Raw genomic sequence first — 16968 nt, 5'->3', positions numbered from 1 at the left:
CCTGCTGTATTTCCTACAGCCAACAGAAATGGGCATAAAATGTAAACAATTTTTTTTGTCTTTCTTTCGTTCGTGTTTTACGTTGAAATTATGTATTCTCGTTCTATGTACACATTAGTCTTTTTTCCACCGCTTCACCAACAAAACCAACGACTGTTGCAATATTAACACGAATCTGTGTGGTGGAAGAAAAACACATTCACCAAAGTAACAGACAGTTAAAGTAAATAGGTCGTGAATAGGGTGATACTAGCTAGCATCAACCGCCTCTCAGTCTCTGACAACGTAAATCAGAAAAAAAATTGTAACCTTCAGTCGGTGTCGGTCGTGTCGACTACTATAAATTTTAATATTTTGTATAGCTTATCCCTTTGGTAGAACCATCCCTTCTGGGCTTATTAACCGACAAATAAAGTTAATACATGCCTGATGGAAGCATTATGCAAGCCACCCTTATATAGTTCCTCAATTCATTTCGTACAAATTTTTATGCATCGCCGTATGACATAACATCGCCCCAGGGACGTCAGAACATTCACTGCACCTACAATCCATTTTGATGTTCCTAATGATGCAATAATTAGAATGATTAGAACGATATAGTGGCATCTAGTACTTCACTTTAGTAGAAGTTCGTTTTGATTTCAAATTACCAACAAAAGACAAGTTTGGCCTAATTTTCACAAGTTTTTCAATAAATTTTCAATTACCTCATCCCTAATCCAGCCAGAGATGAATTCATTTTCCGCTTTGTTCACTTATTCCATCCAATCCAATGTTTGTGCACATTCTCTCCTCGCAAGTTTGTTTCATTCAACTACTTTATCGAATAAATTGCTCCGAAAGTGCTCATAAAACCGAGTATGGTAATAATCTTTTTCAATGTTATAACAAACATGGAAATGATTCTTTCCGCTTTTGCCCTTGTCACAAAACAGATCTGGCTGTGAAGTATACACCGATTAAGGATATTTTTATTCCTATTATACGACGTTACATTGTGTGAAATATGTCATAAAAGTGAATAAAAAATAAGAAGAATAAGTTGAAACGCTCACTCAGGAGATTCGAAGGGAAGAAAAAGAAAAGTTTTTTTTTTACAACCATATATACCCTTTCAGTCCAATATAATTTGAAATTTCATTTTTTTTACAACATAATTGAAAAGGAAATATAAACATGAGACTACACGGACCCGTACGATGCCGTAGTATCCGTCCTAAATGTTTTTCCTCAGGTATAAATCTTGTTTTTTGTAGAGTTTCCTTCGATACATAAATAATTTTGAGAAAATTTTGGGGTAAGAAAGTCACTCAAATGTGTTGATAACATGGCACATTCCTTTCTCTCTCGACCAAATGCTTAATCTCTCTTCTTAAGAAAAAAAAGAAAAGCTCTCCTGGACAAAATAAAGATCCTGAACATCCAATACTAATGCTTAGTTTCCTCTTACCAAAAAAGTACTCCGTGTGAGAGACAAAATTGATTTTTTGCAATTTTTCTTTTGTTTAATTGACAGCTCGCTATCTCACGGAGTACTTTTTGTTGAGTGGAATGGACACTTAAGTTTCTTTTGTTGATTTATTAACATTAACATTGGAAATTCCAACTTTAGCTAATTACGGCACTCGCTTCGCTCTTTTTGAAATTTTGTACTTGGTCCACTTGGTGAATAAATAACTATTAAAGCTCAAGGTACAGCACGACCTGTGAACAGAAACGTTGTCAGTACACTTTTTCTAGGCAAAATCCTTTCAATTCACGATATGAATCATTACCGCAAAATGTACGACTTAATAAACATCACAAAAAATGAACTCATAAGACCGGTAATGTCATCCGAGTATAAACAAGCCGAGAAGAATACATAATAATAAAGAGTTGACGTGCTTTTCAATATTAAAACTGAAAGCTGCTGAAGTACTGCTACGAAGGAAAATCAAATATTTGCGTTACATAACAACATCATTGCGCGTTTATTTCCCATCAAAAAAGTTTGATCATAAGTAATGACGACGTTGACTTTCTCAAATTTGCCCAGGCTTAGCGGAATGTGATAACATTTGCTATTCAATCTCATTGAATTTTATACTTCACTTTTACAATTACTTTTGAAATTTAACAGGGCCAGCTGCATAGTCTATTTGATAAGACTACGGGTCCAAATGGTACAGATGTGGCGGTTAATAACTGGTATACTAATTTTTCTCTGTATCTATCTGGAGCTGCGGGAAATTAGAGAGGATCTGTCTTCTAATTGATTTTTCAAGAGAATTAACATGAGAAATTTCCAAACGGACCCACCTTAACCGGAAAAACGTTTTATAAAATTTTTTATGAAAATTACGGAACTGGTGAAAGGAAATTCAATGAATTATTTGAGTCGTTGTAACAACAATATATGCCTCTACAATGCGCTCTCCATATAATACTCCTTCGTTCGATTATAATTACCTAATTACGGCACTGCTTTCAGAACTTAGTCTCTAGAGCATTATTAACGCACTTCAAGCAAAAGTGATCATAGTCGACAACTGTCAAATTAATAGAGCACTATTTTGTATGAAATGGTTTTTTACAGTGTTCTATAGTTGTATGATACACTGTCAAGTTTCAGTACCCTATTTAGAGTACCACTCATGCTTGAAGTGCGTTGGCATTACACGATATTTGTAAACAGTAACATGAAATTACAATAATGAAATGAAAAATTTAAAATTCAATATGCAGATGAAAATTCATCCGACGCTCTTCTGGGCTGAAAACTTTTTTAATTTTAAAACTTCGATAAATTATCTAAAAATGTCAGCGAATCTAATGTAATGCATAAATGTGGTTCGTTTTAACATAATTGTATCGTAAGACTGAGTTATTTTAGTATTAAATTCAAGTTATTGTAACTTCATATCCGCCAGTTGACTTATGTGAGACTTATCAAATCTAAAATTGCAGAGACCAGCACGTACTTCCGCTAACACTGCGGGCGATAAAGTGCATAATTCACTTGTTTCAGTGTTAGTTGAGCTGTTAGATGCCACTATTTGGCATAGCAAACATTTAGGCGAAGAGAAATTATAGAGTTACGCTCGGGAGATGGCGTAGAGGCTGAGAGCTGATGTAATTTTTGGGTCATCACAAACTCTCGATTAAAATTCTATGACTAAATGATCTAGGAATTAATTTTACGTTAGCTTTTAGCAGGCCTGGAAAATCCTGCCGAATTTGTCTTCTTAACGCATTGTCAACAACAAAATTAACAATCAACAAAATCAATCAAAGTTTTATGGGTGAATAAGACATTCAGTGAGTTTCGCCGTTGCTCAAGTTCATTAGTTTCAGGTCAGACGAAGTGTTCCACACAAAATAAAGTAAAGATCAGAACTAGACTGAGGTTATCCCGTTACTCACCGTACAACACGAAAAAACACAATCCGAAAACGAAAGACGTCGCTACGAAGACCAAACTGAAGCTAACTGAATCGTATCCTGGCCGAACGTATACGAATTTTTTGTTTTTGGACAATATTTTTACAATGTCCACCAAAGAAGTGCGTGAAATTGCTCGACTTGGGCATGGATACAAATTGATTCTATCGAATTCAGCGGATTCACTGAGATCAGATGAAGTAGTCGGAGAACAGTCTCGCCTTACTGTATCGAAAGCACCTGGAACGCACTGGATTAAATATTCGTAGATTTGCTTATTTCTTTTGGATTCGAAATTGAGGCAATTTTGAAATTATAATTGGTTGGCTTAGTACATTACATGAGGTTTTATCTTTGTTATAGAAATGACTTCCTCTTCTTGCATCATACTGCTTTAGATCAGATAAAATTCTAACTCAATTGGGTCGATAACAGAAAAAGACGAGAGTGACACTTTTTCGGAAGGAATGTTCCTTATCATCCGAAGGAGCCACTACCCAATCCCTTTGATTGGAAAGTATTCTCTTACCATTTGTTTCACTTTTGCATGAATTTAAGGGCTGAGATTGTTAATTGCACTGAAAATTCTGAAGGTCTTTCTGAAGAAACGGCGAGTTCCTGAAGAAATGACAAGCAGTCGACGTTCTCACCATTTCTTCTAAAAGTTTCGTAATATTCTGTAACGGGAACATTAGAAAGCGTTTAGGAAGTGAAGAAACGATGATTCTAAACCACGAATAGTTAAAGAAATGGATTAATTAATTAATGAAAATGATCTGACAAAATTCATCAAAACAATCCCTTTGCACTAAAATACTGGGACATGGCTACACTTTTCAGTTATCATTCCTACCAATCCTTTTAAAAGAGCTGGTAGATAAACTTAATTCCCCGAAATTGGTATGCTTCAGACATTCGGGTATAACAAAAATGGACAAAAAAAAGTCCTGACATTTTTGTTCAATAATGGGACATGACAGACAGAACGCATATGTAGTAAGAATGGTTGTATGTTTTCGACTATATCGAAATTGAAGTCATGGCAAAAAATATGTAAATTTGTATGGTCCTATTGTCGAGCGTTAATAAATTTTCTAGTTATATGCAACAACAAAAAAGCATTGAAATTGACAGTCAATTCGATAAAAGTTTCACCGAGTGATTGGCGCGTTGTACCCATGTGTGTTATGTTGAATAATAAAACACCACACTGGAACGTCAGTAACACGCATCGTATCGATAATGCATGACAGAAATAAATGGACTACAAGAGCAGTCAATTTTTGGATAAAAATAAAGGAATTTTAGTGAACAGCCGATAAATTTGAAAAGTTTTTCTCATCAATGTTTTTCTCTGAGAAAACTTTCCACGCACTTTACAGTGGACGTCAGTGAAATTTAGACACGAATTTAATTCACCTGATTTTCAGCTCATTTAAAACGAAAATGCTGGTACATCAACTTACGAATTTACCATACTAACCACGGCGTAACTACTTCACCAGTATAAAAAAGTATAAACACTTTGTGATAGTAGATCAGAGCTGAAAAACAGCTGAAGTAATTTCATGCCTGAATTTCACTGACGTCCACTGTATAATAAATATAAAAGTTCGCAGTCTGTCACAATGCAAGTGCATTAATGTTTCAAAGGCATTTGATGTAACTGACCTATTCGACTGATCTCAATTCTCACAATTTCCCTGGCATCAGTCACAATTCAGTCCATAAATAAATTTCCAGTCAATTAAACAAACATGCAAAGGATACATGGAAACCTGCCTCAATTTATCCAGACTACCAGACCGCATTCACTTTTTTTTCTCATCCATTCTAACATGCAATTCGTAAACATAATTAAACCGCACACGTTGGATTTAGCCAAATCAAATACAGCAGAATATAATTTCGACCGTCGATTGAAACTTGAAACAACTGGGCAAAACGATTTACATTTTCGCCAAAGGTGGTGGTGGTGGATAAATCACCTAAACTCAATCATTCTCTACATATCCATCTGCCTATCTATGTTTCCCTCTCGTCATTATCATTAAAACCACAATTTTATTAATTAAAACGAAATTAACCGTTCCAATTTACTCTTCACAATAATTGATGAGAGAGTCGGTTTATTACCATCGGTGTACAGTGTATACACGGTGTACATTTACATGTCGCTTTTCAAACGCAAGCACAATATGAAATAATAATAAACGTGTTTGGTTCGGGAACGGGACGGGGCTGTTGGGTAACAGCATTAAATGTGCGATACGAATTATATGCCTAAATGAACATTGTTTAATAACTTTATCGCCGGTGATATTCATTCATGGTGTATGTAGAAAGAAAAAAGATTTGATTGACTATTTCGTGCGAATGCATAAAACCCGGGGGACTAACAGTAAACAATGTACAACAGCAAATATTTGAGTGGACAAGGTATAATTATAACACTCGAACTAAAAATCATTCAATTTTGTGTTTGGGAAAATGAGTTTTCCAGTAGATGGCCTTAATTATGTTCACCTGTATTTGATGTTGGATCGATATAGTAAATGTAAAGACGATTTACGGTTTCTACATTAGAAGTGTCTAAAAGGTGAATTCCGTGGAAGGGATGACTGCTAAAAATTAAAACATTTTCGAAAAACTACAGTCGGCGACAATTTAATAAGTTACTCATTTCGGTTCAGCCGTTTTACAGCTGGTTATGGTTAACTCATACATACAAGTGCATATAATTTGCTTAAATGATAAAACTGTATAAAAGAACGTAAAAGACGTTTTGTTTGTATGAGTATACCAGCTCAAAAATAAGAGAACCGAAATGAGTAACTTATTTCAGAGTCGCCAACTGTATCTAAATTAGACTAGCTTCCCAATGTGTTAATATTTTAGAAACGATTAGTCAGTTGTTAACTACAACGAAAATCAATCCATCCAAGGTACGAGCTTGATGTATTTTTATAGCAAAATGTATGTTCAAACTGGTGAAGTAAAAGATTTTGGAGGCTGCACTGAATGATTCTTATGAAGTATTCCAAATACAATGTATTTATACACGTGTCTAGCCTACATTTAGGCGATACAATTAAACCCTAACTTTACTTGGAGAGTTTTTGCATACTTCGAGGCGTCGCGTCGTTCAGAAGTCACGTTTAAACAAAATCGCCTGATTTTCATAGTTGTCATAGTTGTCCGACCCTAACTCTGGATCCACTCGACTGATTGTGCTCAACTTCGATGGGTCCGATTTAAAATCTTAAAAAAAAAACGAATGACAACGATGGTTCGCTACTCTCATAAAGTCGCTGACGCTAAATAACCTTTAAAAACTGATATTTGTTCTACTTTAAATAAATAAAAAATAATAAAAATAAATAAAATAAATTTACAAAGTAATGTGCTGATAAAACTTTTTACAGCAACAAAAAATTGTGTCGTTTGATATGGTAATTTATTTAGATTACTACAAATTAACAAAATCGAAATATTACAATCGTTGTCTCTGATCATCGAACATAGAGTACTTAAGCCGATGTAGCGAAACATGAAGCTTCAGTCAACTGCAAGCTCATCGTACACTCACCATAGTCTACGAGCGTTGTGCTACGAAATTCGTGTGGAATAAAAAGACGTACAACAGGTCTAACTCCAGTCAATTATTTCAGAGTTTAAAAATGAACAGATTTGGCGTGGCAATTTTCCTGGGATTATTCGTAACAGTATCTTGTGAACCTGTTGAAACTCAAAAACAATCCTGTCATTTTCCGCATAAGGGCGGTGGTAAACTCTTAGATAAAAATCAAAATTACATTAAAAGTATACCAAGCCACATACAGTAATTTTCAGGCAGTCAAATTACCTCCTAACAATTTCTAGACTCCGCATTGGCATGGGTAGATATAGCGGTAAATTGTTTTGACTATGTAAACGATCCTAGAGGCAGGGTCGCGGTGGAGAATTGGATCAAAGCTACAAAGAAATTTAATAAGGCAATGGCAGACAACAAAGAAAAGAAATCGTTCAAGTGGCTTGACCAAGTAAATGCCAATATAAGAAATACTGCTCCATTCATTAGCAATGCGGAACTGTCGACGTACATGGGCCAAGTGCACCAAGAATTTGGGTCCATAGTGAAGGATAGGAACATCCAAGATGTGAATGAATACAGTATGCATTCCTATCCCCAATTTATAAAATATTTGGGTTGTTAAAATGGTGAAAGAGATCAAAGTTATGAAGATGATGTGAGGCAGATAAATATGCAGCTTTCCTCCATTTGAATTCAATTCTTTCAGAACATATTTTTCCCTATTTTAACAATGTTCCTTACAGTAGTTTCCTCAACGTCTGCCACTTTTGACGCAAATTTTTTTTTTGATATAATTTTCTTTCTAAAATTTTTTGGGTCTATTTTTTGTCAATAAAACTTTTGTGTGCGAGCGCACGCCAGTCTGTGGTTTTTATTAATAATAAATTTTTCAATCAGCTGTCTAGAATTTCCTCATTGTCTGCCATTTGTGATACTTTATGTAAGAGTCACCCCTGCCGACATCAGTTCTTTTGTAAGTGAATAAAGGGACTTGCGTCACACCACTCTTAGTGGTTTTGGGCGATATCAATTCTTTTGTAAGAAGATTTTTTTTTGATAATTTGTTTTAACCGAGGATATAACGCAATAAAATCAATGACTTTTTTGAAAAACCCTGAATCACATGTCGGCTAGAATTTAAAACTCTACCACTTTGTCTTTAAATAGAACTTTCTAGAATGTGAAATTCTATAAATTTGTCTTTTAAACGAACTTTCTATCTGCCATATTTTCCGAATTATGGCTGACATAGCTCGACCTTAAAACGCTCATAGCTCCGAAGTTATAAGCTTTTATGAAAATTCCTTCAAATTAGTTTCTTAGAACTACGTCCTTGACATAGGTCCCCTAAAAATTTCAGCCAAATCCGAACAAAGTAACAAAATTCATCTATTTCAAACTGTATGAAAATCCATTTCTTCATACAAACTTCCAAGTTTGGAAATCTATTGTCTCGACCAAATCTTAAGCTTATGTGATAGCTCGTTTACCTCGTATGAACGAATAAAATAAGTAGGGGAGTAGTAGGAACGAAGATGAAAAGTCAAAAAGTTCATCAATCCAACGGATTTTTTTTTTCAAATTTTTTAGTGACTTGCGTCACGGCCCTGCACCAACGAAGGGCCATAATAGAAATCGCAAATTACTGCAAATTCCGACACAAATATAATAGTAAAATTTGAAACCAGAATGAGAGAGAGAAATTTCTTGATTGACAATTCTTAACGTACGCTATCGTAACGGACCATTGGAATTACATTTTTAAAACCCATAGCCCGAGCAAACTGAACAAAATTGAACCAGTAACTAGCCAGAAATGTCAACGGAAATTCGGGTACGTGAAGAACACCTAAGAATAAAGAGAATACAGAGACAGTCCCGAGACTTTTCCAGCGGACGATATATGTTAGTTTTGTACTATAGACACATGAAATACCCAGTGACAATCACCTATTTGGGCTATTTGTACTTGTTAAGATAAACGAACCTAATACCATCTCTAATGAACGATAGTTCGAATAATACGTTTCACCAATAAATTTTCATTAAAATAATTGCGTGAAAAATGTAATAAACATTTCGTATTATACCAGCCAGCATACAACATTTATAATGCATATAGCGACCATCAGATACCTTTCTCTTTAGCTGAAAATTCTTAACTAATAAAGGCGACAGTAATCCAAAGTTCAACTCATAATAGTTTTCTATTAAATAACGAAAAACCACTTCATTTAATTACGTTACACAGCGACAGATATGCCAAAGACATTCTCTCCGTCATCGCTTGGCTGTAAGCTCAATAGGTGCAACAACCGTGTAAATATATAGCGTCTCTATACACCAAACATCCTCATTTAAATAAATGTTTACCAGTAAAATCTGTTTGGCAAACATATGAGTGGGAAATCATCACTGCCGTCTAAATTGTTCGGTGCAGAAGAAATTAAATTGCACATTTTAATACACGATAAATATCTTTATCACTTTACTGTTCAAACATCGAATTAGTTACGAGCACTTTCTCCGTATAGTTTTAACTCGTTTCAAGTGCATGCAGTGGATATAAGTGTACACACACAAAGTTAAACAACAACAAAACTGCAAACATGTTTCAAGTTTCATACGTTATGTGCATTTATTGAATGGTGTGCATTTGAACGATACGTTCTATGATACAATTTACATTGAAGAACGAGCACCACCAGCATCAAAGTCGATGGCATAAACAAGATATTCCAGGTATAAATGTTTCTTCTTCTCTCTAAATAACGGCACGGTAAGCTGCACTCGGATATAACAAATGCATTCGAGCAAAATGTTTCAGTGCAAAGTTTAACGTCTTTGAAGAATATCTCTCGGCGTTCGGATACACATATTTGCCCATCGAAACCGATTCAATTTGATAACCGAAAGTAAAAACCGATTTCCGAAAATCAAAATGAAATTGTGCTACGAACTGCTGGATGATTCGATTGCCGATCGATTAGATTCATTTTACAATAAGACCAACAATAATTTCATTGAAGTGAATCCGGGAAATGTTGTTATGCCGCGGATATATCGGGATATTGGTGATCAGGTGTTGAATTTCGATGTGCGACACGACGACATATGGATGATTTCATATCCTCGTACAGGTAATAAACAGGGCAAACATGTTGTGTTCTATTTTATATTGTGGATGCATGGTCGGAGTGATAAACAAGGATACGGAGGAAAATTGATTATTTTTTTAGTGAGCAATGCAAATGCAAAATTGGTAAAATTTTACACCATCCGACCTTTAAGTTTTATATCGTACACCTTGACCTTTTTAACACTGAGTCAGTTATTGCTGTCGGGATTTTTGTCATAAATAAAAATATGGAGAAAGCAAAATATGTTTTCAGCATTTCATAAGTTGAGTTTATGAAGAAAAAGCTTTTACATAAGACGTTGTATAGGGTAAAAGTACTAAATACCAGCCTTCACTTTAATACGAGCCTTCTATTGTCTCTTTTTTTTGTTCGCCAACCAACAACCAACAGAAAAGACGATATAGGGCTTGTACTAAAGCAGGTGCTAGTTTTTGGTGCTTTTACCCTACGTGTGCATTGCAATAAAGATTTTCTTTTTCCACAAAAAAAAATATTTTCCATAAATTCTCTAAACAGCAGGAGGAGTTCTGTTTCACTGTAATGTTAACGTACATTACCGTCATTAAATTTATCATTATTTTGCTGAGTCAGATCAGTTCAAAATGCTGAAAGCACGTTAGTTAAGGGTGGGTGGCAATGCAATATTTGTTTAAATACTTTTTTCATGGAAGTCCTCTTGTGTCTCAGTAAAATATGAAGAATCACAAAGAAGGTCGTACGCAGATCTTCCACAGTTTATACAGAAATGCAAATTTCATCCATTAATAAAAGTAATCGGAACAGTTCAGATCTTGCCTGAAATCAGGGCAACATGAATAAACTTAACCTGCACCTGATCTCATTGTCTCTGAATTTAGATTAGGTCAGCTCAGTTAAGGTTATTTCCAGGTTGTACGCTGGTTTTTTTCTGACCTAAGGAACCATTGAGAACGAAAACTTGCTGAAATGGTTCTGGTAATTCGTTGAAAGCTTTAATTTGTGAGTCAATTAGGTTCCAACATCCACACAAGTTATTTTTAATCGATGCAAAGCATGATTCTAAGCAAAAAATTGTTCTTTTGTATGCCTACAGAATGAACCGATTTTTTTAAAAGTTACTCTTAACTTCAAAACATACAACCCATAAAACAATTACAAAATGGCGGTCCGACCTCTTCGACTTTACACTGTTTTAAGACATTCTATTGATTAAAATTGTGAGCGAACATATAGTTCTAGCAGCTACTGGGCAGGTCAATTTTTCAGCAGATGCCACAATGAGGCAATTAGAGGCATACCGTAATACAACGTTTTGCTTAGAATATATTCTGCGTTGAAAAGTTTGAAATAGCCGTAACTCATTGGAAGCAAATGATGATCCTTTGAAGGAGACATTTAAGTTTAAGCATTTCGTATGCACCACGTGCGTATCCAAAAAAGGTCAGAACACTACTTTACGGACATTGTTTCTGGCATGCCGTTTCTTAAATTAGACGTTAGTAACAGAGTTGATGGCAGGTTAGATTGGGGGAACTAAAAACTCTTTTAGGGCAAAATCCGTGTTGAATAAATCCCTAGAGTTGTAAAGCAATGTGTATTTCCCAGGTTCGACGTGGGCTCAAGAGATGATTTGGCTGCTAGCGAATGATTTGAACTATGAGGGCGCAAAGCATTTACAACAACTTCGAGCACCTTTGTTGGAGTTAAGCGCATACTTCCAAGACGACTACAATTCTTGGATCACGTAAATAATGGACCGCAATCCGGTTACATACGTTTCTCAAAATTTTGTTACAGGAGCAACATCGGAAATTCGGTCCAATTGGCTCACAGTTTGCCTAGTCCTCGTTTCATAAAATCTCACTTACCTTGGCAACTTCTACCGAAAAGTTTGGCAACGGTCAAACCGAAGGTACGTTTTTGAACACAACACTTTGCAGATACTTGAATCGAGTGAATTGAATCCATTTTAAGATCATTTACATCGCTCGCAATCCGAAAGACACATGCGTGTCATTCTATCACTACATGTCACTGATACACAAAGTGGTCGGAACGTTTGAGGAATTTTGCAATCTATTTCTAAATAACAAGGCCGTCTGCGGTTCGATATGGCCGCATATGCTGCCGTTTTGGAACCGACGAAACGATCCGAACATTCTGTTCCTCAAATACGAAGACATGAAGAGAGACTTGAGCAACACCATCTATCGGTGTGCCGATTTTCTCGGCGTCAGCGACAAACTGAACGCCGAAGAGGTGTCCCGGATGTGTGACCATTTGAATTTCGATAAAATGCAACGTAATCAGGCGGTCAATTTGGAGCCGATTTACAATCCGAATGGCGAGGTGGACGACACACATTCAGCGAAATTTATCCGGAAAGGGCAGATCGGCGATTGGAAGAATTATATGACACGCGAAATGTCCGAACGATTCGATGAATGGATTGATCAGCATTCGAGCGATACGAATTTGGAATTTGAGTACGAATAAATCAACCACGGAACCATCATTCCGTTCTCGATTTGTACGGAATGGGGGCTACCGAATCGACAGTTTATTTTTTGGTATATGACATTCAGTACACTATACGAACTCACACAAAATATTTGTTGGCAAATTGTTTGCTTGGCACAATTGCATGAATTCAATTATAATACGAACAAAGTTAGAATATTCAGAGATAATATAAAATCCTTTAGTGTTGAATAACCCAGTCCAGTTTTAGTTTTAAAAAGGCAGAAAGGCAGATGACTGAAAATAGATGAAAAACCTTTCAATATTCGAGCTTAGTAGTTCTAAATTGTTATTAAAATTTCTTCGTCCTTTGAACTGTGAAAAACAATGAAATTGCAGCACTTTTCCATAATGGAATCCTTTTCCTTTATAACTATGTCTTTGAAAATAATTCTCAATTTTATTTAGTTCTCAAAATAATGCCACAAACGGAATTCAGTGCTGATATTGCTCTATTCGAAATTATTATCAAAGCCCAAACCAGAAATAGTTGTGTCTTGGACGGTTCTCTTTGGCAATTTCCTTTGGTTTCAAAACAGCTGTCCTAGACAGATTAAAAACTTACGATAATTGGACCAACGCGGTGGAAACGCTTCGTTTAGCTTTTGTTCAGAAAAAACCGTTTGCGAGCAGGAGAACATTTTGCCTAAACTGTTCATGGGGTTGTGTCAAAAAGTAAATAAACACTGAAGGTACCTTCAGTGTTTATATACTTTGGTTGTGTCCGTCATAAAATATGAGAAACAAAAAACTCCGAAGGAAACTGGAGGAAGTGCCAGGGCTACAGGTCGAAATTGACTTTGAAAATTTCCAACGACAATTAAGAGGCACCGGCACTTAGCTAAAATTGTAGCCTACATTTGCGTGTTTCGTATTTCATTTTTGTTAATATCTTTTCATCAGAATCCTTTTTGAAAAATGTGCGACCGCAATTCCGACCACGAATGTGTTAGCTTTCAACAGAAAATAGTTTTGGTTGTAGTCGTTTGACCAGCTCTGAGAAAAGTGAGCAGTTTAATGAAATTTTCATAAACTGCTCATTGTTCTCAGAGCTGGTCAAATTGCTGCAACCAAATCTATTTTCTGTTGAAAGCTAACACATTCGTGGTCGGAATTGCGGTCGTACATTTTTCAAAAAGGATTCTGGTGGAAAGATATCATCAAAAGTAAACTAAAATCCAGTATTTAAAAATCGCCCTAATGTATGCTTTTCGGCAAAGTACCGGTGCCTCTTAAAAATCAGAGACACTTGACTTTCTTAGGTAAATAGGTAAATAGTATATTGCGTCCTTGTTTATAAGTTTGCTGCTGGTGTGACATGTGTGAGTTTTGCGAAACGAGTCGGAGGCGAGTGAAGTAATCACTAAAACCAAAACAACAAACTTACAAGTAATTAAGAGTGATATCGCCAAAACTTGAACCAATTTGAAAACAATGGTTCGGCGATCCAGGCAAGCTATAGCTCGTTTGAATCGTCTTTCAATTCTAAGAAATAGGGATCTTTTAGTTTTTCTGTTAATTTCCCATTTTCGGAGTGAACACGTGAAAAGTCATAGCATGTCAAGGGGTGGTGAAAACAGTTTTTTTGTGATAGCTCAAGATAGAAATGTTTCTAAAAGTTGAAAATTTGTAGGAATATAGGCCTTTCGCAGACCTTCATAAAGGGTATAATCATCGGTATGGGCCGCCACCGGTTCTAGACTTATGACTCAAAATATGGTCAATGTTTGGACAGTCCTACTGGCTTGCAACAGAATTTATCCGCGGAACTGGCTATAGGGTGTTGTAGCTGGACTTACCCTCTTTCATTCCACATATAAAAAACCCCAGATAAATTCTGTTGCAAGCCGTAAAGTTAGTTGAAGTAAAGTGTCGCTCCAGGAGACCCATATTTTTCAGTGTTTTCAACTTGTTTTTGGTCTTCAAACAGGCTGGAGCGATGGGAATGAAATAAACTAAATCAAAATTACATGTTCAGCTCGAAATTGTCCTGAACCGAGCGATCACTGGTCTTAAAAAGTTTGCTTTCGTCCTACTTCGTAGTAGGTGGAAAACCTCATTTCTTTTACTTCACAAAATGAACAGAAACTCAATTGCTTGCTACGAATTACGAATATAGGTTTATTGTAAAGCAGAGATGCGCAGCGTTCGTTTTGGCGATATCACTCTTAAGTAAGTTATTTTTCTTAACTAGTGTCGAAATGCTGCGACTTCGTGCTTATCTTCCACGTTGTTCAGGAAAAACGTTGTTGTTGACTTAAAGTGCATAAGCATGTAAAAATACAAAACTTAGCATTAATTCACGTCGTAAGTGCGGTCGAAATTCAAAATCTCTCTCACGCAAGTCTTTCTAACGTAGCGTCATTTTCATATAAGAAAGCGTTGAAATGTATTTTTCGGTTCACTTTTTCATCGATTCGTTCACTTGAAATTCAAATTTTAGGCACACCTTCAATTGGAAATCGGGTTGAAAATCAGACGCGGGAACTTTCACCAATCGAACTTTTGATGCACGAAACAAAGCTTTCATCGTTTACTTTTGCGGTTTTCATTTGTTGTATGTATTGTATTCACTTCATATCGTGTTACCAACATAAAAATGTCATACATTCTGAACATCACGCCGTAAGTGCGGTCGAAATTCAAAATGGAAAGTGCGGAGGTCTTTTTCTAACGTAGCGTCATTTTCATACAATGAAGCGTTGAAATTTATTTTTCTGCTCACTTTTTCATCGAATCGTTCACTTAAATCTCAAATTTTAGGCACACTTACGGCGTGAATAGAACCAACATTGTATCGGATTGTATTGATCGGAAATCAGGTACGAAATCTGTCGGGTTTTTCAATTTTTTATGCGATTCCTCTTCGAAGGAGACATCAAGGTGGACTTCACAATTACCGATAACTGATAGATTTTCATACAAAAATTGACTTTGTGCAACACGATGAACAATATACTATTCGACGCTTCGAACAATATTGTTTGTACTAAAGAATTTGGTGTCACAATCGTCGTAGGGTCAAAGGCGTCAAATTTACTATTTTTCGATAAAATCACTTCCATCAGTGTAAAAAAGACCTCTGGTTCCATATTGAAAGTATTTTACAAAATCGCAAAATTTCCACTCAGCCACCATTTCCTGGCACGCATTTATATTGAAGTTATTTCGTTTTATCGTAAAAAGCCAAGTAATTGGATGAGAAAATAAAAAAAATCAAAAATTCGTCGATAATTGGAGCAGAAAATTGTATTTTTATTTGGCACGTTGAATTTACACGAGTGCGACGATTGCGTGCACTCACAAATTAATGTAATATTTCCAATATGATTGAATGATTGATCGTCGATTAAAATAATAACATTGTTTGATTGATTGGATGTTTACCGAAGTAAATATTTGATTGAATGTAACTTGTATCCGTAAATGATATTTATACAGAGATTGCATAAGAAGTTCGGACTGTTCACAGTTCACACACTAGAGGAATTATTGATTTTCTTAATTCGTAATATCAAAGTTGCGGAAGCAAAGTTGTAGATGCAAAGTTCAGAATTTATCTTTCTGCATAAAAGATTCCATCACAACTGATTGGCGCTTGTAATTTTTTCGAGTTTTCTTAGCTAGGATCTTAATGTCACACAAGACGCTACCTTGAGCTATACATTTATGGTACGAAAAATAAAATGTTCGTCATTCCGTTTATTCGATTCGAACGGCTGTTTTAATATCACTGAAAGCACTAACGGACGAAAAAAAAACAATTGTCCCAAAGGTAAATAATTATACGGCTACGCTATTACAGCGTTCCGAAAATTACATTGCTTGGAATGTGAGTGACTAACAGAAATATTATGAAAGTAAGAAAAGAAAGAAATGAGAAACTTTCGGATGATTGATATACAAATTGTTTAAAGATGAAGTAACCATTCCGAAAAATCGATAGACAAAAAGAAAATTTGCTCACTCATTTGACGAAGGTCAAAGTTATAAGTTTAATGCAGAAAAGCAGAAGAAAATTCAGAGAATTTCAAATGAATATTTGAAACAAAATTTACATAAGAAAGGTTCATCCATCTTCAGGTTCAGCCATGATATTTTACATGATCCATAGTATTGTACTAGTACGTATACACTGTCAGACTAAATGTAATTTTCTTTGTAACAAGATTATGGAACTATTACAATATCACTGGTGTTATAGCTTTGAGTTTTGAGGTGAAAAATAGTTATTATGAAAATATGATTCAATTTATGTCTTACGGGAAAGCGTAGCGAACAAATATGTGGGGTCGTCCATAAATTACT

General features: G+C 35.6%; 2 protein-coding genes across 9 annotated transcripts in view; one reads left to right on the top strand and one right to left on the bottom strand.

Annotated features, from left to right (window-relative positions):
• The window catches only part of LOC119076446, a 148904-nt gene that overhangs the window by 20013 nt on the left and 111923 nt on the right, over nt 1-16968 (bottom strand). The gene's annotated exons all lie outside the window — the stretch shown is intronic.
• LOC119076448 (sulfotransferase 1C4-like) lies at nt 9786-12855 on the top strand. The gene is made up of 4 exons (XM_037183215.1): nt 9786-10161; nt 11746-11884; nt 11938-12052; nt 12115-12855. Exons 1-4 carry the CDS (start codon nt 9963-9965, stop codon nt 12634-12636), a joined length of 975 nt encoding a protein of 324 aa, XP_037039110.1. The 5' UTR covers nt 9786-9962; the 3' UTR covers nt 12637-12855.

This window comes from Bradysia coprophila, unplaced genomic scaffold (genome assembly GCF_014529535.1).
Source record: "Bradysia coprophila strain Holo2 unplaced genomic scaffold, BU_Bcop_v1 contig_232, whole genome shotgun sequence".
NCBI classification, from domain to species: domain Eukaryota; kingdom Metazoa; phylum Arthropoda; class Insecta; order Diptera; family Sciaridae; genus Bradysia; species Bradysia coprophila.
Note: the sequence above shows the minus strand (reverse complement) of the source record. Positions and strands in the feature narration are given on the sequence as shown.

Coding starts and splice junctions, on each gene's coding strand:
- LOC119076448 (XM_037183215.1), top strand. CDS start 9,963: ATGAAATTGTGCTACGAACTGCTGGATGATTCGATTGCCGATCGATTA. Junction 10,162..11,745: donor GATTTCATATCCTCGTACAG/GTAATAAACAGG, acceptor TGTATTTCCCAG/GTTCGACGTGGGCTCAAGAG. Junction 11,885..11,937: donor GACTACAATTCTTGGATCAC/GTAAATAATGGA, acceptor ATTTTGTTACAG/GAGCAACATCGGAAATTCGG.